The sequence below is a fragment of the Debaryomyces fabryi genome (assembly GCF_001447935.2).
Source record: "Debaryomyces fabryi strain CBS 789 chromosome Unknown contig00025, whole genome shotgun sequence".
Classification (NCBI taxonomy): domain Eukaryota; kingdom Fungi; phylum Ascomycota; class Pichiomycetes; order Serinales; family Debaryomycetaceae; genus Debaryomyces; species Debaryomyces fabryi.
In genome coordinates this window covers 22,965-46,189 of record NW_015385451.1, presented here as the reverse complement: position 1 = coordinate 46,189, position 23,225 = coordinate 22,965, and the positions used below count along the sequence as shown (strand labels likewise).

At 36.8% G+C, this 23,225-nt stretch overlaps 11 protein-coding genes across 11 annotated transcripts; 7 read left to right on the top strand and 4 right to left on the bottom strand.

The window, feature by feature from the left end:
• Positions 1–354: 354 nt before the first annotated feature.
• BRO1 (Bro1p) lies at positions 355–3,252 on the top strand (the record flags this gene model as incomplete). The annotated part of the gene is made up of 1 exon (XM_015610535.1): positions 355–3,252. The coding sequence occupies one exon, from the start codon at positions 355–357 to the stop codon at positions 3,250–3,252; it is 2,898 nt and encodes a 965-aa protein (XP_015468632.1).
• A 551-nt stretch (positions 3,253–3,803) lies between these two features.
• Positions 3,804–5,222, top strand: UTR2 (Utr2p; the record flags this gene model as incomplete). The annotated part of the gene is made up of 1 exon (XM_015610534.1): positions 3,804–5,222. The coding sequence occupies one exon, from the start codon at positions 3,804–3,806 to the stop codon at positions 5,220–5,222; it is 1,419 nt and encodes a 472-aa protein (XP_015468631.1).
• A 310-nt stretch (positions 5,223–5,532) lies between these two features.
• AC631_01703 (coatomer subunit alpha) lies at positions 5,533–9,162 on the top strand (the record flags this gene model as incomplete). The annotated part of the gene is made up of 1 exon (XM_015610533.1): positions 5,533–9,162. One exon carries the CDS (start codon positions 5,533–5,535, stop codon positions 9,160–9,162), a length of 3,630 nt encoding a protein of 1,209 aa, XP_015468630.1.
• Positions 9,163–9,380: 218 nt separating this feature from the next.
• PPT1 (protein serine/threonine phosphatase) lies at positions 9,381–10,979 on the top strand (the record flags this gene model as incomplete). The annotated part of the gene is made up of 1 exon (XM_015610532.1): positions 9,381–10,979. The coding sequence occupies one exon, from the start codon at positions 9,381–9,383 to the stop codon at positions 10,977–10,979; it is 1,599 nt and encodes a 532-aa protein (XP_015468629.1).
• Positions 10,980–11,174: 195 nt separating this feature from the next.
• Positions 11,175–11,414, top strand: AC631_01701 (uncharacterized protein; the record flags this gene model as incomplete). Its single annotated transcript, XM_015610531.1, has 1 exon — positions 11,175–11,414. The coding sequence occupies one exon, from the start codon at positions 11,175–11,177 to the stop codon at positions 11,412–11,414; it is 240 nt and encodes a 79-aa protein (XP_015468628.1).
• A 179-nt stretch (positions 11,415–11,593) lies between these two features.
• On the bottom strand, positions 11,594–11,845 carry AC631_01700 (uncharacterized protein; the record flags this gene model as incomplete). Its single annotated transcript, XM_015610530.1, has 1 exon — positions 11,594–11,845. One exon carries the CDS (start codon positions 11,843–11,845, stop codon positions 11,594–11,596), a length of 252 nt encoding a protein of 83 aa, XP_015468627.1.
• Positions 11,846–12,199: 354 nt separating this feature from the next.
• On the top strand, positions 12,200–14,338 carry AC631_01699 (uncharacterized protein; the record flags this gene model as incomplete). The annotated part of the gene is made up of 1 exon (XM_015610529.1): positions 12,200–14,338. One exon carries the CDS (start codon positions 12,200–12,202, stop codon positions 14,336–14,338), a length of 2,139 nt encoding a protein of 712 aa, XP_015468626.1.
• Positions 14,339–14,449: 111 nt separating this feature from the next.
• Positions 14,450–16,759, bottom strand: AFG3 (AAA family ATPase; the record flags this gene model as incomplete). Its single annotated transcript, XM_015610528.1, has 1 exon — positions 14,450–16,759. The coding sequence occupies one exon, from the start codon at positions 16,757–16,759 to the stop codon at positions 14,450–14,452; it is 2,310 nt and encodes a 769-aa protein (XP_015468625.1).
• A 300-nt stretch (positions 16,760–17,059) lies between these two features.
• On the bottom strand, positions 17,060–18,223 carry AC631_01697 (uncharacterized protein; the record flags this gene model as incomplete). The annotated part of the gene is made up of 1 exon (XM_015610527.1): positions 17,060–18,223. One exon carries the CDS (start codon positions 18,221–18,223, stop codon positions 17,060–17,062), a length of 1,164 nt encoding a protein of 387 aa, XP_015468624.1.
• A 1,694-nt stretch (positions 18,224–19,917) lies between these two features.
• On the top strand, positions 19,918–21,285 carry AC631_01696 (uncharacterized protein; the record flags this gene model as incomplete). The annotated part of the gene is made up of 1 exon (XM_015610526.1): positions 19,918–21,285. One exon carries the CDS (start codon positions 19,918–19,920, stop codon positions 21,283–21,285), a length of 1,368 nt encoding a protein of 455 aa, XP_015468623.1.
• Positions 21,286–21,414: 129 nt separating this feature from the next.
• AC631_01695 (uncharacterized protein) lies at positions 21,415–23,094 on the bottom strand (the record flags this gene model as incomplete). Its single annotated transcript, XM_015610525.1, has 1 exon — positions 21,415–23,094. The coding sequence occupies one exon, from the start codon at positions 23,092–23,094 to the stop codon at positions 21,415–21,417; it is 1,680 nt and encodes a 559-aa protein (XP_015468622.1).
• Between the last annotated feature and the right edge of the window lie 131 nt (positions 23,095–23,225).

Here is a 23,225-nt window from a genome sequence, read left to right as displayed (position 1 = left end):
GATGGTAATAGGTGATATTTTTCCGAATGCCGTATAACGTTTTGGGGATGAGAAATTAGGGTGCAACATTCTGATTATTAGCATTCCGTTTCAAATTGATCAAACTCAACTTTACCATTTCTAAGTTGAGCACTGCCAACAACAGCAAAGATAGGAGAAGCGTCTGCAAGCTCAATGAGAGTACTGGCTCATGAATGATAAAAAAATGCATTTTGCAGCTATATAGAGATGTCGCAATAAATGTCTCTCAGTGAGCAAACCCCTTACGGAAGACGTATCAAAGGCTAGGTTGTTAGGTTCAGATTCATTTAGAAATATTGAAATATACAAAAGCAGAAGGATATAGAGGTTGAAATGAAGACATATCTTTTTTCAATACCAACTAAAAAGTCAGAAGAAACCAGTTGGACTAAACCATTGAACAATTACTTATTGTCTATTTATGGAAATACCACTGAATATCAGCAAGACTTAGAGAAGTTTGACAAATTAAGACAAGATATAAGAGGGGTTAGTGCTGATAATACAGGTATCAAGCTATACTATAATTATTACAGTCAATTGGAATTATTGGACTTGAGGTTTCCATTCTCTACTGTTAATAGACATAAGAAGCTCAACTTTTCGTGGTACGATGCATTCCAGCCATCAGTTGTACATAAACAAACAGCATTAGCATTTGAGAAAGCCTGTGTTTTGTTCAACTTAGGAGCCTTATTATCTAGGTATGCTGGTGCAAAATACGAGGAGGCACAACGCAATAGTTCGTCTGCAGCAGCAGATGACACCATCAAAGAATCATTACAGATCCTACAACAGACCGCCGGTATATACCAATTTTTAAACGAGAATTTTTTGCATGCTCCATCGAATGACCTACACCAGGGTAGTGTCAAATTTCTTGAAAAGTTGATGTTGGCGCAAGCACAAGAGGTGTTTGTGTTGAAGGTGATTAGTGGCGATTTAGAACAAAATAAAAATTCTTTGATTGCCAAGTTGTGCCAGGGTACTACAAACCATTACACCGAGTGTTTCAATATGGTGAGCAACACGAACAAGTCAGCAGGTATCGGACGGTCGCAAGATGAATTTGCAGTTATTGATACGAACGAAAATATAGATGACATTCTTGGAGAAGAGGAAGAAGAAGATGATACGACCGAGAAAGATGGTGAACCACAAGTCACAGCGAACATAGACGCCTCTTGGATTGCAGTTATTCACTTCAAAGTTCAGTTTTATGAAGCATTGTCTTATTACTTTAATGGATTGCAGTTAGAGAAGAATAGCAAATATGGGGATTCAATTGCTTATTTAACAAAATCTCAAAATATCTTAAATGAAATATCTAGTAACACGTTGAAAGCGATTTCTAAATCGGGCTCAAATGATTCCTATGAACTTTTAGATAATTATAAATATCAAAAGGATGCAGTCGGAATCAAGTTGACCGACATGAATAAAGATAATGATTTTATTTATCATGATATAATCCCCTCTTTGATAACATTACCGGAAATAAAGCCAATGGATGGTGTCAAAACTATCCCTATCAATAATAGTAAGCTTTTCAATGATTTGAATGAATATAACTACAGTAACTTTTTTAGTAATGTTGTGCCGATAAATATTCATGAATTGTTAAGTTTTTATTCCGAAGAGAAATCTCAATTCTTAAGAAATGAACTTGACTTGGTTGATGTCTCAAATGAGGAACTGGCTTCTATATTGGAATATTTAAAAATGCCAAAGTCATTAGTCAACCTAAAGGAAATTATGAATAGCAGCAAGCAAGTTGATGCTATGTCAGCATCTCTGGGAACTAACATAAGCCCAGAAGTCAGAAATATTGTCAATGAAATTTCCTCAAAATATGATGCAGATACGTCCAACAAAGATCATATTTCTGCTATTAGGAAAGAGATATATAATACAATTACTGAAAGTGAATCAAGTTTATCAGGCAAATTTTCAGAATCTTTGATTAAGTATAAAGACGACTTAGTGAGGTTAAAGAAATCATTGGTTGATGCTAGTAACTCTGATAACAATTTATTTGGACTTATAAATAACGACAATTCGCATTTATACAGTATTTTAGGTAAAGGAGCTGATTCTCCAGAGTTTAAAATGCTTTTCAACGTTGATAATTCTAAGAAACAATCGAAGAGTGTGGAAAATGAAATAAGTTTATTAGACATCGATGATTCTCAATTATCAGGCTCAGCAAATTCTTCGGATTCTATTGATAGCAAAATCAAATCCATAGAAGATATATTACATGACTTGAATTCGATAAAAAGTAACAAATCAAAATTGGTTGACACGTTGAAGAAAGAAATACATAACGACGATATTTCTGATATTTTAATCTTGAATAGTAAGGTCAAATCAACTAATGAGATAAAGACAGTAATCTTCCCAGAAGAATTGAAGAAATTTGAACCGTATGGAAAAGAACTAGACAAGCTAATTGAACAAGAAAAAACGTTTATTAATGAGTTGAAGAGCCAGTGGGCCAATTTGTCGGAAGATTCCAAAGTCAAGGAGATTCAGTCATCCAAGCAATTTCAAAACAATCTAATTAAACACCAAACTGACAAAATTATACAATTCTATAGTCAAAACTGGAAAAAGTATAACTTGGGATTAAGCGCAGGGGTGGACTTCTACAACAAGCTTTTGAACTACGCCAGACTGCTTAAGCAAAATATTGTTACAGCAGTGGATACATCATCCCAATCTACTTTACATGAGAATTTCAGCAACATGAATTTGGGCCCACAACAACTGGGACTTCAAGCTCCACCTCGTGCTAGCCAGTCGTATAGGCCCTCATATATTGATCAGCCGGGACCATCACAATATAGCACCGGGAACTTTTCGTGTAATTACCCTTCATCAACACGCAATCTTCCATCCCAATACTCCCAGCCTTCGTTACATAGGTCTTCTACAGGTGGAAGTTTTGCCAGCAACCACTCCAACGAAAGCCCCGGCTCCTATTCAAGACCACCTCCAGCCCTTCCACCAAAGAGACCATCTTACTCGTCGCAACCTGCACCAAATGCGCCTTCACAAGCCCCATACACCCAATTTCAGCCTCCAGCCTCTAATCCCACTGGTAACTTTTCGTCACCTTCAAATCCGTCAAATGTTTCCCAACAACCGGATTCTAGCTCCAACGATCTTATCTACAATCAACCGTCGACATATCAGCCAAATATGTACAATTTCTTTTCAAGTAACTAGATAAATATGCTATGTACGGTAAATACTGTATGTAACCATTTTCCTCATAGCCTACTCGACGATTTACATATTGCACAATGCTCGTAGTTCAACACAATACCCTGAAGCTTATGTTAGTGAAGCCTTCAGAAAAGCCATCGATTTACCTCGTATATCATCACTCATACCCATAACACTTTCATGATGCTCGTAGAATCTTTATAACAACTTTTTACCTATGCAATTGATAACTGATGCAATTACACTTGATTATGGAGCAGGCTCTCTAATTAGTCCTAATTTGGCAAAACATCAATACGAAAATTTGCCTTAAACGCGAAGCTTGTAAGCTATAAATAGGCGATTCAAGAAAATTTCTTACACCTCTAACAAGCAAACCAAGTTCATATATATAAGACTATAGGTTCAAATACTAGATTATTACAGATCCCGTTGAAAGGTTATCCTATTTATATTTGAGGAAGTTAGTACGCTAAATTTTAGTTATAAAGTAAGTTAATTAATAGATCGGAAACCTATAACTACTTGGATCTACAAATACGACCGCTAAAATGAAATTAGCTATTTATCAAAGCTGGTACTTAATACCGGTGATTCTTTCGCTTTTACAGTTTGCTCTTGGAGATGACGATACTATTTCGTGTGATAAAGACAACAAATGTCCTAAGTCGTCGCCTTGTTGCTCGCAATACGGACAATGTGGTACCGGGGCTTACTGCTTAGGAGGTTGTGACATTAGATTTTCGTATAGTTTGGACTCGTGCATGCCTATGCCACGTATGACCGACTTCAACACATCCTTCACTTCAACTAAACAACTTGAAAAACAAGACGAGTACTTAGGAAACTCATCTGAAACCGACTGGCTTTATACGGGATATATTGACACCCATGACGATGCATTGTTATTACAAATGCCTAACCATACATCGGGTACTGTTATTTCATCTTCGAAGTACTTATGGTACGGAAAAGTTTCCGCCAAGTTAAAGACTTCTCGTGATGGGGGTGTTATTACTGCGTTTATTTTATTCTCTGATGTGCAAGATGAAATTGATTTTGAATACGTCGGTTACAATTTGACTGCACCACAGTCAAATTACTATCACCAGGGTATTTTGGATTATAATAACGCTAAAAATTCGTCCACTTCCGATACTTTCAAGAATTATCACACTTACACCATCGACTGGCAAGAGGATAAAATTGACTGGTATGTGGATGACGAAAAGGTGCGTACCTTAGAGAAGAAGGACACCAAGAACGAAACCACTGGTGACTACGACTATCCTCAAACTCCATCACGTATTCAAATGTCATTGTGGCCAGGTGGTGCCAGCTCGAATGGTCTTGGTACTATTGAATGGGCCGGTGGTGAAATCAACTGGGATTCCGAAGATATTAAGAAGACCGGATACTACTATGCCTATTTGAAGGAAGTTGAAGTTACTACTTATGACTTACCTGATGATGTCGAGCTTGATGGTAGTGACGATCCGGATGATTTGCACGCATTCCTTTTCAACTCCACCGACGGGAACATGGACAATATCTACTTGACCAATAAAACGACCTGGTTGGGTAATGGTGACGCTACTGGTCTCGATCCAGATAACGACAAGAAGAAGAGCTCCAAGTCCACGTCCAAGTCCGAATCCAAGTCGAATTCGAAGTCCAAGTCCGGCTCTACGGGCACATCTACCTCCAAAACCGTAGCTGTTCCTACTGATCCAAAGGCCACTATTGGAGATAGTGACGGTAACGATGGTGCCGCCACCTACAATCCAAGTGGTGGTATTGGTGGCTTTGTCCAAAACTCAAAGAAGACAGATGATTCTTCTGATTCTTCTGGATCCTCTGGATCTTCTGGATCGTCTTCAAGTTCTAACAACTCCCCAACCTTTAATATTGCGACAGCTTTCGGTATCGCTTCAGCCACTGTATTTGGGGTCATCTCTTTGTTCTTTTAGAGTCCATCATATATATATTTAGTCATTATCTATAATAGCTTCTAATAAAGTATTCGATAAATTCGTATTCCATAGTAAGCTAATTTTGAGCCCGCGCGAATTTGGATCGTGTCTAAACATTTTTCCATCAACAACAAATTGACCACCGAATCAAATTCATATAGTTAAGATTGAAATATTATAAGGATTCGTACAATTGAAACTTTAAAATTAATTGATATATATATCTTCGAGGTGTTATTGTTATCAGGGTAGACCTATTTGATATTTGGCATATATATATTAATTTTTCTTAATAAAAGGATTCAAAATGAAGATGCTAACTAAATTTGAATCCAAATCTTCAAGAGCCAAGGGGGTTGCATTTCATCCTAAAAGGCCTTGGGTTTTGGTTTCTTTGCATTCGTCGACCATTCAATTATGGGATTACCGTATGGGAACATTGATTGATCGTTTTGAAGACCACGAAGGTCCGGTTAGATGTGTTGATTTCCATCCAACCCAACCATTGTTTGTGTCTGGTGGTGATGACTATTCAATCAAAGTTTGGTCACTTAACACGCGTAAATGTATCTTTACATTGAATGGACATTTGGATTATATTCGTACGGTTTCATTCCATCGTGATTTGCCATGGATTATTTCTTGTTCTGATGACCAAACCATCAGAATCTGGAACTGGCAAAACCGTCAGGAAATCGCGTGTTTGACTGGACATAATCACTATGTTATGTCTGCACAATTCCACCCTAGTGAAGATTTAATAGTTTCGGCCTCGTTGGATCAAACAGTTAGGGTTTGGGATATTTCTGGGTTGAGAAAGAAGCATTCTGCTCCAACTTCTTCGATGAGATCGTTCGAAGATCAATTACAGAGACAACAATTACCCCAACAAGATATTTTCGGTAACGTTAATGCTATTGTAAAATATGTCTTGGAGGGTCATGACAAGGGTGTGAATTGGGCTGCTTTCCACCCTACTTTGCCATTAATTGTGTCTGCTGGTGATGACAGATTGGTTAAGTTATGGAGAATGAGCGATACTAAAGCCTGGGAAGTTGATACTTGTAGAGGGCATACAGGTAATGTGTTATGTGCAACTTTCCACCCAAATCAAGATTTGATTGTTTCGGTATCTGATGATAAAACCATCAGAGTTTGGGATTTGAACAAGAGAACTCCCGTTAAACAATTTAGACGTGAACATGACAGATTTTGGTTAGTTGCATCGCACCCAAATATCAACTTGTTTGCTACGTGCCATGACTCAGGTGTCATGGTATTTAAATTGGAAAGAGAAAGACCAGCGCATGCAATTTTCCAAAACAAATTATTCTATGTTAATAATGAGAAGCAAGTTCAATGTTATGATTTCCAAAAGAATGAAAATTCTTTACCAATGTTATCCTTAAAGAAGATTGGTAAGGCTTGGTCATTTATGAGAACTTTGTCTTATAATCAGTCTGACAACTCAATTTTAGTTACTCATGGTGAAGGTGACGCTGGTATGTACGCTTTAATTACTTTACCAAAGCATGTAACTGGAGCTATTGAGCCTACCGATGTTAGACAAGGTGAAGGTAATTTTGCATGTTTTATTTCTCGTAATAGATTCGTTAGTTTTGTTAAATCTACCAAGAGTTTGAATGTTAAAGATTTGAATAATAATGTTACTAAAAGCATCCAGTTAGATTCATCTGTCAATGATGTTTTATATGGGGGTGCTGGTCGTGTTTTATTGGTCAAGAGTCACTCAGTTATAAATTACGATGTTCAACAAAGAAAAGAATTGTCGGAAATTAGTGTTAATAACGTAAAATATGTTTCTTGGTCTAACGATGGTCAATATTTAGCCTTGTTATCTAAACATACTATCACTATTGCCACTAAGGATTTAGAATTGGTTACATCCATGCACGAAACAATTAGAATTAAGAGTGCTGCTTGGGATGACTCAGGCGTTTTATTATATTCTACTTTGAACCACATCAAGTATACTTTATTGAACGGTGATAATGGTATTATCAAAACCTTAGAGAATACCTTATATATTACCAGAGTCGCTCAAAAGCAAATTTATTGTTTAGATCGCGCGGGTCAAGTTCAAGTAGTTACTATTGATCCTACTGAATATAGATTTAAAAAGTCCTTAGTCAACAAGAACTTCAATGAGGTCTTAAGAATCATTAAGAATTCTAACTTGGTCGGTCAAAACATTATTGCTTATTTACAGAAGAAGGGATACCCAGAAGTTGCATTGCAATTCGTGGAAGATCCTGAAACTAGGTTTGAATTAGCCTTAGAATGTGGTAATTTGCAAGTGGCTTTGGAACAAGCTAAGGCGTTAAACAATAACAGTATTTGGGAAAAATTGGGTGATGAAGCTTTGAACCAGGGTAACGTTGAAATTGTCGAATTAGTTTATCAGCAATTACATTTATTCGACAAATTATCGTTCCTCTACTTGTACAAGGGTGATGGTGAAAGATTAAATAAAATGGCAACAATTGCTGAGCATCGTGGTGACTACTCATCTTTGATTCAAAATACTTTCTATAATAACGATATTAAAAAGAGATGTCAAGTTTATATTCAAGGTGGCATGTTACCATTGGCTTATACATTAGCTAAGTCTAACGGTCTCACTGAGTTGGCTGAACAAATCTTGCAAGAAGCGGGTGTAGAAGAAAAGGATGTTGAGTTACCAGAACTTGGACAAGCTGTGCCCTTACCAGAACCTTTGGCTGAACCAGTTGGTAATTGGCCAATGAAAGAATCTTCATTATCTTTCTTCGAAAATGCCTTATTGACTGGTCAAGTCGAGAACTTGTCTATTGAAGATGAAACCGAAGAAAATTTCCAAGAATCTACTAATACATTGGACATTGTTGATGACGACATGGATGATGAAGGCGAAGAGGATGAAGGAGCATGGGATTTGGATGATGATGAGTTAGATATTGACGATGAAATTGTGGAAGCTACACCAGGAATTGAAATTGATGATTCATTGAAGTCCGCGACATCAGAGGGTGAAATTGGCTACTGGCTTCGTAATGCAAAGACACCTGCTGGCTATGTTGCAGCTGGTGCATTTGACCAAGCTGCATCTATGTTGCATAAACAGCTAGGAGTTGTTGACTTTGAACCGTTACGTAAACGTTTCTTAGAGGTTTACCAAGCTTCGAAATTGTACTTACCAGGTGTTGACGATTTACCATCAATGCAAACTTTTATTAGGGCTGATAACGACGAAGATAATCCAAAGAAGTTTGCGCCATTTATTCCAGGATTTGATAGCTTGGAAGACAGACTTACACTTGGGTTCAAACAATTCAAGGCCAACAACTTAGAGAATGCCATAAGCACTTTCAGGGATATTATTTATACAATTGCCGTTATAACTGTCGAAGATGAACAGCAAGAGGCAAAATGTGCAGATGTTTTGACTGTTTGTCGTGAATATATCTTGGGTTTGTCCATCGAATTGGCACGTCGTGCTTTAGACCCATCAGAGGTCAAACGTAACTTAGAATTGGCTGCCTATTTTACCAGAGCCAAACTTCAAAGCCCACACAAGATTAATGCATTACAAGTAGCAATGACCCAATCCTTCAAGAATAAAAACTTTGCAAGTGCATCTTATTTTGCAGGTGAACTCTTAACGATTTCGTCTACAGGCCAAAGAGCTGAGCAAGCTCAAAAATTGAAAGCTAAGGCCGACTCAGTCTCTAGTGATGCGATTGAAATTGATTTCGATCCATATGCCGAGTTTGACATTTGTGCTGCTAGCTTCACCCCAATTTACAAGGGATCACCATCTGTTACCGAAGCTTTAGTTGGTGCTAAATATAAGCCAGAAGAGCAAGGTAAGATATGTAAAATAACCGGCATTACTGCTATTGGTGCCCAAGCTTCAGGCTTACGTATCAGAGGTTAAGCGTAAATACACTTATTAAAGGCTGACAAAAGTTTGTTCCTCCCGTATACTAGATAGTTTTGATTATTGATTTTTGTATAATTTTTATGTATGCTTGACGTCTTTTATTCGATCTGTAGAATGGCTCGTGACCTTATTTTTTTTCAACTAAAATTTATGTTGATAGGTAAAGTATTCAACAAATAGACCAGGTATCAATAGATTCTTAATAGAACATTATGTCTAACAACAAGGAAGAAGCTATCAAGCTCAAAGACGAGGGAAATTCTTATTTGAAGGAACATCGTTATGATGATGCTATTAAATCTTACACTAAAGCGATTGAATTAGATCCATCAAATGCAGTTTTTTACTCCAATAGAGCCCAGGTTCATATTAAGTTGGAAAACTATGGATTAGCCATTGCTGACTGTAATGAAGCTTTGAAAGTTGATCCGAACATGATGAAAGCATATTACCGTAAAGGTATCTCTTTAATGGCTATCTTGAATTATAAAGAGGCACAGATCAACTTTAAAGAGATTTTAAAAAAGATGCCAAACGATAGATTGACATTAGAAAACAATAAACAATGTACTAGCTACTTGAAGAAACAAGCTTTCGAAAAGGCTATTGCTGGAGATGTGAAGGAATCGGTAATTAATAGTATTAACTTCAATGATTTGATAATCGAAAAAACTTGGGAGGGTCCTGAATTATCTATTAGTGCTAAGAGGGAAAGTAAAGAATCTGATATTGAAGTTGAAATAGAAGGATTGGACTTGAATTATTTGAAATATATGATCAAACTTTTCAAAGACGGAGGTAAATTACCAAAGAAGCACGTTCATGCGATCATTGCTAAGGTGCGCCAATTGTTCAAAAATGAAAGCAGTATGGTAGAAGTCTCTCAGGCACATTCTAGACTTTCTCCTAGTGAATCACCGGATGAGATTATTTTATCAAAAGCAAAGAAATTTACAGTTGTTGGAGATACACATGGCCAATTTTATGATGTTTTGAACCTCTTCAAGAAATTTGGATACGTTTCTGAAGAGCATGCGTATTTATTCAATGGTGACTTCGTTGATAGAGGTTCATGGTCTTGTGAAGTTGCATTATACTTGTACGTTTTGAAAATTTTGTATCCAACTTCAGTTTTCATTAATAGAGGTAATCATGAAACTAATGATATGAATAAAACATATGGTTTCACCGATGAGTGTGAGCATAAATACTCTAAAAAGATATTCGAAGCATTTTCCGAATCCTTTGGTGCCTTACCTTTAGCCACTTTAATCAATCGCTCGTATTTATGTATGCATGGTGGTTTATTTTCTGATTCTAAAGTCAAAATTGAAGACATCAAAAAGATTAACCGTTTCCCTACTTCAGGTTCAACTCAACCAGCAAGAGATGGCATTGGTATGGAATTATTATGGACTGATCCACAACCAATGAACGGTTGCTCGCCATCTAAGAGAGGAATTGGTATGCAATTTGGTCCCGATATAACTGAAAGGTTCTGTTTAACCAATAAGATTAGAAAGGTTTTGAGATCCCATGAGGTGAGAATGGGTGGTGTTGAAGAAGAACACAACGGTAGATTAATTACGGTTTTTAGTGCACCAAACTATTGCGATTCTACTGGTAATTTGGGTGGTGTTGTACACTTTACTGAGAATGACAAATATGATAAACAAAAGGATGATGGTGAAGGATATAGACTTTCTGATGATACCAACTGTCCATGGAATTTACAAATTGAAACGTTTGAAGCCGTCCCACATCCAGACTTGAAGCCAATGGCTTATTCTAAGAGTGGTTTTGGGTTCTAGAGAATTCATTTAAATCTTGTATTATAGTACTTCTATGTGTATCTTTTAATTATAGATATCAAATCTATTTGGATGTATTCTTTCTAAATTTGCTCATTTCTTCTGTTCGTAGAATATTTTGTGTACCGATTTATAACCGAATATAAAACGAGTATTAAATCTCTTTCCAGTCCTATCAAGCTTCCGATATACAGAATGCAGCCATCTCATAATAATAATAACCAGGCCATAGATAATGATGATGATGATGCTCCAGATGAATGGGATCAAAGAATTATGAATACGGGTTGTCACGAAGAAAACCTCAAGTTACAGCTTTGCCATGCCGATACTGGAGACTGGAGACAATGTTTGAAAGAAATGCAAGCTTTCAAAAAATGCTGGGATGAAAACAAGAACAACGAAAGAACACACACGGTTAATAACAACGAATAGATGTTATTATATTTGACGTTTGTTAAAGTCAACTTACTACATGTATATAGCTCTTATGATATTATGAAAAGTTCCTGTTAATAGATCAATTTACACTCAAGTTTGAATTTTAGATTATGGAATAGGAATCTAGTCCTAAAGCCGGTGATTTCTATCCGAATGTGTGTACAAGGATTCGTTTACTTTTCATTGGTAAGTTGAACTTTATTTAATTTCGACTGCTTTAGCTTATTCAATTTCTTTTGTCTTGCAGCCCTCTTCTTTGCAGTTTTGGCATGTAATTCGCTTTCCTTTTTGACTTTCTTTGCTTGAAATTCTAAGGCCTCTTCACTTTTTTGGACCTTTAATTGTTCTGCTTTGCCTAACTCTCTCTGCTGTCGCTTATTTCTAATATAATTGGAATAATCAAAAGATTTTTTTTGAGCTATCATTAAAGTCAGTATTTATCTCTGAATCGAGTTCGAGGTTATGTAACTTACATTTATCTTTCTTATCGGCTGTAGTATCTACAATCGAAGTATCTTTATCATGTAACAGATTTTCTTCTTGAAGTCCAACTGTTGGCCGCAAACTGGATGATTTTTTCATCAATTGGTCCAATTGCTTTTTCTGTTGTTCCAGTAAGGACAACGACATAGTGAATTCGAAGTATTTCAGGAGACAACTTTGACGTAGATCATTTAAGATTAAGCTTAAAAAGTAGTTCATTAATATAACCTCACAAAAATAATTTGTAAACACAAAATACGATATACAACAAAAGGTTATAGATTCAATGTTCTAATATGGCAAACATATTTAACGAGTTGTCAGAGGCATCTAGTGAAAACGATGACTACGAAGAATCAAATGAAATATATAGGAGTAAAATTCCTGAAAATCTGATCTCTATAGATACAAGTGATGAATACGAAGATAATGACGACAATGATAAAGAAATACCACAGTCCGATTTGAGTCTGTATCCTTCGCTTCATAGAAACGGAAATGCCTACAGAACCGAAGAAGACTTTCAAGCTGAAATCAATCGTTTGAAAAAACAAAGCAATAATAGGTTCAAATCTAAGTGGGAAGAGATCTTGGAGAAGTATGCACAAATCGATGACGGAAAAGAGAGCGATGAAATAGATTTAGTATCAGGTAAGATAATAACGGATAATGGACATCTAAGGTCTCTTAGGACTGATATAAGTGGAAGCACGGATGTGAAGTTTGACGGAGATATTTGGTCAGTAACGTACGATTTGGAAAGAGATATACATAATAAGAAAGTCCAAGAAACAAGACTCAAACAGAAGAAGAAGGAACTAAAGCGACAGCTAAAAAATCAAAAACTATTCCATAATGTGTCTTTACAATCATCTCCTCTAAAAGGAGACGATTTCACCCGTGGTAGCTCGTTCGCCCTGTCCTCCGAAGATAATTTATTGTCGTTAAATCCTTCCCCAACAAAGAAATATAAAGTATCGCCTACGAAGAGTACTAGATGTTCAAGTCCAGTATTGGATGATGGCATTTCACTTTTGACACCTACTAAAAGAAGAGCTCGTATTCTTTCTAATATTTATAATGAGCAGAGCGTTCCCACAAAATTACATTTTGATGATATACCACACCTTCGTGTAAAAGATAATAATCTAGCTGGAAAAACTCAAGAGAATCAAGAAAACCATGAGCTGGCCAATACTCCTTTTTTCGTACAAAATAATACACTACTTGATAATACAGGGTCCTTTGAAACCAAAATTCAATATGACGACGATGATACTTCTAACACAGTAACCACTTCAGATAGTAAAGGATATGCCGAGACGTCAGAAACTTCTGATGTAGAATCTGATGACAATAAGACTTCAAGACTTTCCACGTCAAACCAATATCTAAATGAAAGCAATATAAATCAGTATATCTCTGAAAGTGAAAGTGATAGTGGTGAGTATAGCTTGGATTTCGATGATGAATTCCTGATTGTGACTGATCCTTGTATATTTCCCTCAAGAGAGACATCTAATAAGATATATGATTGTGCCTTTGAACATTGCCATTACTGCACAGGAAACAAAGCACTATATCAAAGTCATTTGTTGGATAAACATTCAAACTCACTACAATTATTGGGATATCCCATTAAGAACAACAGTTTAAATGAACTTATGAATATTAATATTTCCCAAAACACTGTTAGAAAGTTGACTAAATATTTTCCATTAGTATTTGAAGTACCACGCTTACCTCTTTCTAAGAACAGCAAACCATTTACTTGTGGATTAAATCTTGGAAACTCTAAGACTTGTCAAAAATTTTTTGTTACTAAAAATGACCTAATTTTTCATCGACAAAATGCACCTCGTGAATGCTCTTGCAAGAAGCAAGTCTTAATATGTCCTATCTTAGGGTGTGGATATATGACAGATATGGGTTATTTGGAGTGGCGATCTCATTTCGTAGAAAAAATGCACCATCTTGATCCAAAACATAAAATCAATGAAAGACATTCTAAGCAAGAAGATTCGGCAAATGAAGAGTCAAACCTTTCACAGTTGAGTTATATCCCAAATCCAAACGAAGAAAAAACCGAAGATGAGATACCTAGTCATTTTGATAAAATCAATATTATTGGCTCGAATAATGTAAATAAAGATGTTTCTGCAAAGGCTCCTACTATATTAGATGTTGTTAATGAAATTAATGAAATTTTTAGTGATTCTGGGTCTGATGATTCCTTTAGTGACTATCTCAGAGATGACAAAAGCTTGGAATTTGGTACCACGGAAACAAAACTGTTCGATTCTCAGAGGTTATACCGAAATAAGGTGCCAAATTTAAAGATACAACTAAATTTGAATGAGGATTTGCCAAATCTATTGGATGAAGATCTACAAACTGGTCATGAATCTATAGAGGAATTGTTTGATGACCAATAATGTAATATTGGTGTGTATTCTTTACCGATATAAATCTTTATAAAAACAAACATGATTTATTTATAATGATACTATGTACAGAAATATATAGAACAGCTTTATTACAGCTTCCTAACTATCGGCATTATCTTCGGTATTAGGATTCTTTGGCTTACCCTTGAAAGCATCCGTACCTTTAATATACTTATCGAAGGCATCATTGCGTTCTGGGAATGGTCTTGGGCCAACAAGCCTAACCATATCTTCCCTTGTTAAAACTTCTTTCTTAAATAATTCCTCAGCGACTTTGTCAACTAATTCAATTTTTTCAGTTAACAATTTATGACAAGCTTCATATGCTTCATCCACAAATTTTTTAACTTCAGTATCAATTAATCTTGCAGTAGTTTCTGAATAGTTATTATGAACCTTGAATCCACCATCATTATCACCAGTATCGTAATAAATACTACCTATGCTATCAGACATTCCTAATTTCAATATCATCAGTTGAGCCATTTGAGTAATTTTCTTAAAATCGTCCGATGCACCACTAGTAACAGTATCAAAGTGCAATTCTTCACTCACTCTACCACCCAATGTCATGATCATTCTATGTTTGTATTGTTCTTTCGAAACCAAATACTGATCTTTAGGTAAGTATTGAGCATAACCTAAAGCGCCTTGACCTCTTGGGATAATAGAAACTTTAACCAAAGGATCAGCAAATTGTAAGAACCAACCACAGATGGCATGTCCAGCTTCATGATATGCAACAGTTTTCTTTTCCTCAAGACTCAAAATACGAGATTTCTTTTCTAATCCTGCAACAACTCTTTCAATTGCTTGTTCAAAGTGGTGGGTATCAACAGAATGTGCATCTTCCCTAGCGGCAATTAAGGCACCCTCATTACAACAATTAGCAATATCAGCACCTGCAAATCCAGGTGTTAATGCACTTAATCTACCCGCCAAGTTATTAATTGCATCAGCCTTTAATTCCTGGTACTTGTTGAAATCGACATCTTTTTGGGTAGCCTTAATGTCTTCATCACATTTCAAAGTTAATTTGGATAAATGAACTTTGAAGATTTCTTTACGACCTTCAACATCAGGAATATCAATAGAAATATGTCTATCGAATCTACCAGGTCTTAATAAAGCCTTATCCAAAACATCTGGACGATTTGTACCAGCCAATACCACGACATGATCGCCAGTATCAAATCCATCCATTTCAACCAAAAGCTGGTTCAAGGTATTTTCTCTTTCGTCATTTCCACCCATTTTGCCGTTACCTCTTTCTTTACCAATGGCATCGATTTCATCGACAAAAATGATTGCTGGAGCCATCTCACGGGCGGTCTTGAATAAGTCACGAACCCTAGAAGCACCAACACCTACAAACATTTCAACAAATTCGGAACCCGAAACAGACAAGAAAGGAACCCCTGCTTCACCTGCAGTTGCCTTTGCTAACAAAGTTTTACCAGTACCCGGAGAACCTGATAAGATAGCACCCCTAGGAATTTTAGCACCTAACTTTTCGTACTTAGTTGGATCCTGTAAGAATTTAACGAATTCCATAATTTCTTCTTTGGATTCTTCACATCCAGCAACATCCTTAAATTTGATTTTGACTTCAGATTCCTGGTTGAATAATTTGGCCTTTGATTTCCCAACTTTAAAGATACCACCTGGTCCACCGGCGCCAGGACCACCTTGAGCAGAAGCTCTTTTCACAGTCATATACCACAAACCACCAATCAATAAAACAGTAGGCAAAATAGGTAAAATGTAATTCATCCATGATCCTCTTTCTTCATATGAGATAGGTAATCTTTCATCTATAGGGATCCCCAATTTTTCTTGAATCTTATTCATCTCTTCTTCGAAAAACTCGACTGACCCGATGGTAAATACGACGGCAGGGTGGCCGCTAAATGTCTGGAACGTTTGATCTGATACAGCTCCTTGAATCAACTGGGCCTCAACTGCAAATTTATTAACAACCGTCAACTTGGTAACTAAACCACGTTCAAGGTAATTAGTTTTAAAATCTTGGAATGATAACTCGTTTTCATTTCTCTGGTTTGATGCAAGGAAAAATGTAAGGAAAAGCGAAAAGAAAAAGATTCCTGCAAATGCACGAGCTAATGATTTGTTATCGAACTGGTATATCTTGATGTTATTAGGATCAATATTAGGGTTCTTTTTCTTAAGATTTTCTCTGATTTGGTCTCGAATATCTTTTTCTTCATGATCCATGTCTCTCTTCTTCTTCTGACCTTTTTCTTTGTCCTCTTCATTGGATTTTTCGCCATCTTTCTCTTTACTGCCCTCTTGGTCTGGCTTCTTCTCTGGCTCCCTATTTTCTTTGTTCAATACAATTCTCGAGCCATGAAATAATAATGGCTGGTTAAAACTTGTAAATGTTCTCATTGGTATCGTCAGACATCTCAAATGATTTAAGGGTCTGATTCTTATCCCCATTCTCATGAGAGAACTTACCGTCGGTCCTCTCAAGACACGCACTGAGTTAGATACTATCATCTGAAAGGTATACCGATCTACTTTGTGCTAATAATCGATAAAATGTATCTTCATTACCTCCAGTAATGGCGCTTTTCGCCTTCGTTGTAGAAGTCTCGAGTATTGACAACACGTGATACAACTACAAATAAGAGACCCATATACATAAATGAATAACATTAACCCTATATAAAGATGCCCAATACCTAATTACATTTTACTGCTAATAAATTCGTCCCAACTTGTCTCGCAAATCTTTAAAAACTTTTCCTTATCTCTGGCTAAGTCTTCTTTGCCATCAGATGTCTCATCAGGCGATGAAGGATTTTGGCTGAAGATCTTAAAGTTAAATACACTCTCATTCATGAGATTTATCGAGCCGAACACTTGTTCTCTGGGTTCATCCTTTGCGAAGGCTGCATTTTGCTCATCCTCGATGTCGATGGCTGTACTTTCAACGTCATTATTGTATTTTTCTTGCATTTCTCTAATTTCGTCCTCTGACACAGGCATTCTGTCGTCGTCCATTTCGTCGTGGCTAGGTTCATCAGACTTATCAAATACTTCGCGCTGGGATGATAGAGGTTGTGATTGCAAAGGCGCCGCTTTCGTGTAGTCTCCGTGGTATACATCGGTCACGGTGTTGGATTTGGGTTGCCTGTGGTATACGGCTGTGGGATGGGCCATTCCAAAGCTGGCAACAGCCCTAGGGTGATGGATAGGAAAATAACGTCCAGCACTGGTATAGGGAGTCATTCTGACCCTTTGCATGCCCTGTACACCCCCAGGATAACCAGTGTATGCAACTGGTTGTGGAAGCATGTACCGATATCTTCTGTTGGGTGCTTGGGCATACGGATGAGCATTCTGGTGTTGCACTTGAATCTGGTAGGGCACATATCTCTTTGGATATGCTCTCGACCCCATAGGCACCCTACTCTGTCTTATAGGTGCCGATTGAATTGTAGGATTGGCGGATGGCCCCATGTTCATTTTCAACGGGGTAGGAATATTTTCTCTCTTTAATCTCTTGATATTGGTTGGTGTCGACAACTTGTCCATCTCATCTGGTAATGTGCTACTGGGTCCACTTATCACAACTGTTTCACCGCCGTTTGTTGACAGGTCCTCAACACCTGCACTACCACTATTGGAGTGTCTTGCTGCAATAAGATTTTTTTGCTGTTGTTCAATTTTCTGGGAAAGTTTTATCGTGGATTTCATTTCTTCATTCAAAGCGGGCAACCCTGGACTTACAATCCGCAATGCAAGGTCTGAATTTCTATCATCACTCAATTCCAATGAGCTAGGTCTAGGCTTATCATTTTTTCCTAGACTTAATTTGGGAGCAACTCCTACTCGACTTTGAGACATACCGATTCAATTAAATTCCGTCTTATCAATAATATGTCCAATATATCTACAAATAGTATTGCAATTAAGCCTTGAGATAAAAAGGATCTCTTGAAACACGGCGAGATCGATGTGTATTAGAAGTGTATGCTCTCACCCTTGATCTCCTGTATATACCGCGTGGTTATCCTGTTTCATAATTGTTTCATGTTTATAGATACCGTACTAAACACTCCAATAGGATAAAATAACCCTGCATGGGCAATAGAAGTGGCATAATGTTCGCTTTTGTATCGATAGCGATGTACTCGAAAGTAGTTGCTCGTTTTATGGTTTGAGAGATTCGCTCTTCATATCATTTCAGACTAAACATCTTTTGATAAATGAGAGGTGTAGGGATGTTGAGAGGTGTAGTAAGAACAAGGACGGAAATGAAGCATTTAACCTCTGTAGTTAGAGATATGTCTCGCCAAACCTTGATCCAATATTAGTCTTGGATTATAGACCCAACAATGGCTATTTTAACTTTATTTGATGGCATTATCCAATGCAACGGGAACTAATGCAATTCCGATAAAGGATGGGCTGCTAGTACTCAGATGTAGAAAAGTGCAATCAATGGTGCCGAATATGGCAAACTATCTCAAAGAGCAATCAACTGTGAGTTAGGTTGCTGTAGTTAGGTGGCAGGGTTGCAGGTTACTATGCATCGTTAAACCATTCCTTATCACTATATATAGATTGTTACAACTATTACAAAAATGGAAGAATGTTAAAATCATGAAGATGAACGTTTAAAGAAATTCGTTTGAAGATTAAGTAATGTAGAAGATTATATTGTGAATGGCAAAATGGGAGTTATTGTTATTTGGTCCTACACTACGAGAAAACTGGTTAAAGAATTTGGTCACTAATTGACTATGACAAAGCGTTTTAAGGTTTACTCTATTCAATATCAAGTCTTTTGGGATGATGCCGGTTTTTGTCACGACTATGCTTCTTCATATCGAAAATTACCTTATCCATTTAAGTAAACTGCATGGATATATATAAAAACATTTCCGAAGACGATCTGTCATATTTCTTCCACAAAGAATGATCGAAATCATACAGATGCATTAAATTTGCAGCAAACGATTCGCTACTCTAATTGCCATTGCGTTTGGTAATATTAATTCCGAGCTCTAAAGGTATTTCTTCTGAATGGTTTTGTTGTTGCAGCATGCAGTAATTTACAAGATCGCAAAATATATTGGTACCCTCCTGATGATTTCGCTTACAGAGACTCCTTAATGATTTCGGATTACTTTCCAATATCTGTTATCAGTTTATTCTATTTATACAATCGCTGCGGCATAAACGGATGGGCAAGATAACTCGAGTGCGAACGGGGTGTTGGACTTGTAAGAAAAGGTGAGCTTTCGTTATCTGATGAATTTAACAATTGGGATCAATTACTAACAAACTCCATTAGGCGTAAAAAATGCGATGAGACGAAACCACATTGCTTGAATTGTATAAAGCTAGGGCAGGATTGCGGTGGTTATGATCTCAAATTATCCTTCGATATTGATGACGACAGGAATAAGAATAGAATTGATAAAGATGGAAACTTTGTAAGTTGTTTTGTTGGTAAACCTCGTCGAAGAAATACAACTCCAAGTCCAACGCATAAATGTCGTAATGACCCAAAGATAACTCTTCATTCAGAACATATGAATGAGACTCTGCAGAGGGTAGATGCTAATGTTAATACCATAGATAGCACACTCCCTTCAATTGTCATTGGGCCCAAAACATCGCATCTCAACGAGGAACCCTTAACTACGGTCAGCAGTGCATTAGATAGCTTTCTAAATGTTCAAAATTATAGTACTGAAACGGGAAACACAATACAATATCTAAATATTTTCGAGTCAAACTTTGACTTAAATGTGTTAAGTAATAGTGAAGAGAATGAGCTCCTAAAACATTTTTTTACTGTATTAGTTCCGCTGCTTGATGCAAATCCAGATCCCCCTTGGCCTAAAGTAATTCTAAGATATTGCACTTTCCAAGTGGCAAGAAGTTGTTTCATTGCATTGGCATTCATTCATGTCCATGCTCATAAACTAGACGACCATAGCTGCTATAGAAAGGGGATAACCCATTTAAACGTAACATTGGAATATTTAATAGAACACATTAACCAATCCACAGAGTTGTGTTTAAATGGAAATGAGCAAGAGATTGAACTGAAGGACTTTTCTACTTCGTCTAATATCATTCTAGCCCTAATTTATGTGAACGTACTATTTGAAGTATTAGAAGGAGGCAAGAGCTATAATTCGAGACAACTTTTCAGAATGTTCTCTACAATTGTTCAAAATAGAGTATTCTCTGATATGCTTCTGCGAGACAAAAATTTGCAAACGATAGTTGTAACTTTATCATGGTACGATACTATATCAGCCATAGTGTCGTATGATTGCAGGCTACCATTTTGTGATACACTATGGTACAGTTTTGAAGATGACAAAATTAACACAGGAAACATCATGGGTTGTCCAGCAGAGATTTTTACAGTTCTATCTAAGGTCTGCTCATTGCGACACGAGTTGAAAAGAAATTCGAACGATAGGAGTAATCAATTAAATGACTTCGATGCACTTGAACTAGAATTGTTGGCATACCGGCGATATGTTCCTGTAGATCAAGAATATCCTACCAAACTAAAGACAGCACAATGCTGGGCATTAGCCGTGTATGTAGTGTTGCTCAAGACAACCCAGGCTGAAGAATATCACGCTCCAATAATTAAAGCATTAATCCATGAGTTTGTTGATTTGTACCAAACAATAGATAAGAAACATCCAATATTTCTTCAAATGGTATGGCCATTATACGTAATGGGTTGTGAATGTCAGAATGTTAAAGAGAGAGAAAAAATCATGTCGTTTGTTACTGGCCTACAGAGTATGGTGCACGTAGGAACGTTGGATACATTACAGGATATTTTGAATCTTATTTGGGAGAAAGGAATCTCAAGCCAAGAGGCGTTGCATCAGAATTCTTCACCTGATTTTGACTACTTACCTTTATAAACCTGTTTTCACGAAAATAGTGTTTATTCAGAGAAGGGCAAAATCGCAATAATCGGATTCGAACATCGAGCAGAATTAGGCTGTGTGAGTTTGCTAATACATAGTTGAATAATGGTTCTTAATTAAATTTTAAGGGGCTGTAGAATGTGATAATATCATTTCCAACTGTTCTGCCTGATTAGATAACTGCTGGGTAATACTGGCTCTAATGAACTTATCTGTCTCTCCAACAGCGTTAAAGTAGTATTTACCTCTGGCATACCAGTATATCACTGCATACATACTAAATAAAACAATGACTACACTAACGTAGTTCATATTGGCTGCTGTAACTGGCATAATTGGAGGAAAACTAAAGAAAACGAATGCAAAAATGGTCCAAATAATCAATATGCAGTTACAGACAAAACCAAAGTTGCCGAACCAGAATGGGCCTTGAGATATACTATTCCTACCCTTAATTAGTAAAAATATAGTTGGAATTACGTATGATAACAACAAAAATATAACGCATGCTGTAACCAAGGCATTATATGCTGTCGTTGATCCCATGTAGATACATCCGATTACAGCAACCCAACAACACGACATAATATGCGCATTAATTGGAACACCTAATTTTGGGTTAACTTTTGACCAGTATCTAGATCCTGGCAAACCGTTATCTCTTGAAAATGACCAGCACAACCTAGCTTGCCAAGTATGACTTGTTATGTTACAGCCAATTGCAGTCAAAACGATGAGTGTTTGTAAAACAATTGCCCCTGCCCTTGACTTTAATACTTGGAAGAATATGTCTAATATGGGAACACCTGTGTTTGATTCAAAAATAGATTCCAAATTTGTGATTGAGAAAAACATAGCTATAGAGTAAATAAAAGATGTGAGGAATCCAATTATAATAGTGCCAATTATGGCTATCGGAATATCTTTTTCTGGTGCTACTACTTCTTCAGCCAAATGACAAGCGCAATCCAATCCATTAAACAGCCATGTGGGGTTTATTAAACCAACTAAGAATGCAACAACAGATGATGTCCATCCTGTATTGTTATCAAAAGTAGAAAATACGAATTCTGCAGATTGAAATTCGCCACTTGCTTTGGATAATACAGTTATAGTGATCACTATGAATGATAACAAAGAGACATATAGCGCGCCCTTAGATAAAGACGGCAAGGGTGCATCCCAAAAGTTGCAAAACGCTAAAAAGAAGTTAACTACTTCATAAGTTATGAAAACCTGCCAAGTTTTAGGTTCTGTACTGGTGTTCCCAGAACCTAAAACATACATCCCCACCAAGCTTGTCGCAATAGAAAGTGATATAGACGTAAAAACGGAACCAGCCCAAGCAAACGCCCCACAGAAATAAGCAGCAAACAGAGCATACTTTGCAGGTGCTAATTTCATAGTCCAGTAATACTGACCACCTGCATTGGGCATGGCGCTAGCTAGTTCTGACAATGTAATCCCAATGCTCATGGAAACCATTGCAACGATAATTAGTCCATAAACAATAAGCATAGGTCCTCCTGAGGATATGCCAGTAACTAATGAAGCTGAAATTCCAAACCAACAATTTGTCAAGCTGAATCCAATACCTAATAACGACCAAATTCCGAAGTTTCTCCGTAGTTGTGGAGTGTAGCCTAATTCAGTTATTTGCTGCAAATCAGCGCGCGTTTCCCTAAGTAAACTACTAGCTTTATTATCATTTAACTCATAAGTGTTCAAGTATTTTCCTTGTAAATTTGACTCGCACAAAAGAATGTTTAGAATATCGGAGTATTGTTTAGTTTGGGTCTGCATTTTGTTCAATACATCTAATCCATCATGAAAGTCGGGAACTGTCTAAGACTTTATATTCCATTCCACTTTATAAATATTGTTATCACTTTCACCATCATGTAAATCTTATCAATAAATTTACCAAGTCTTAA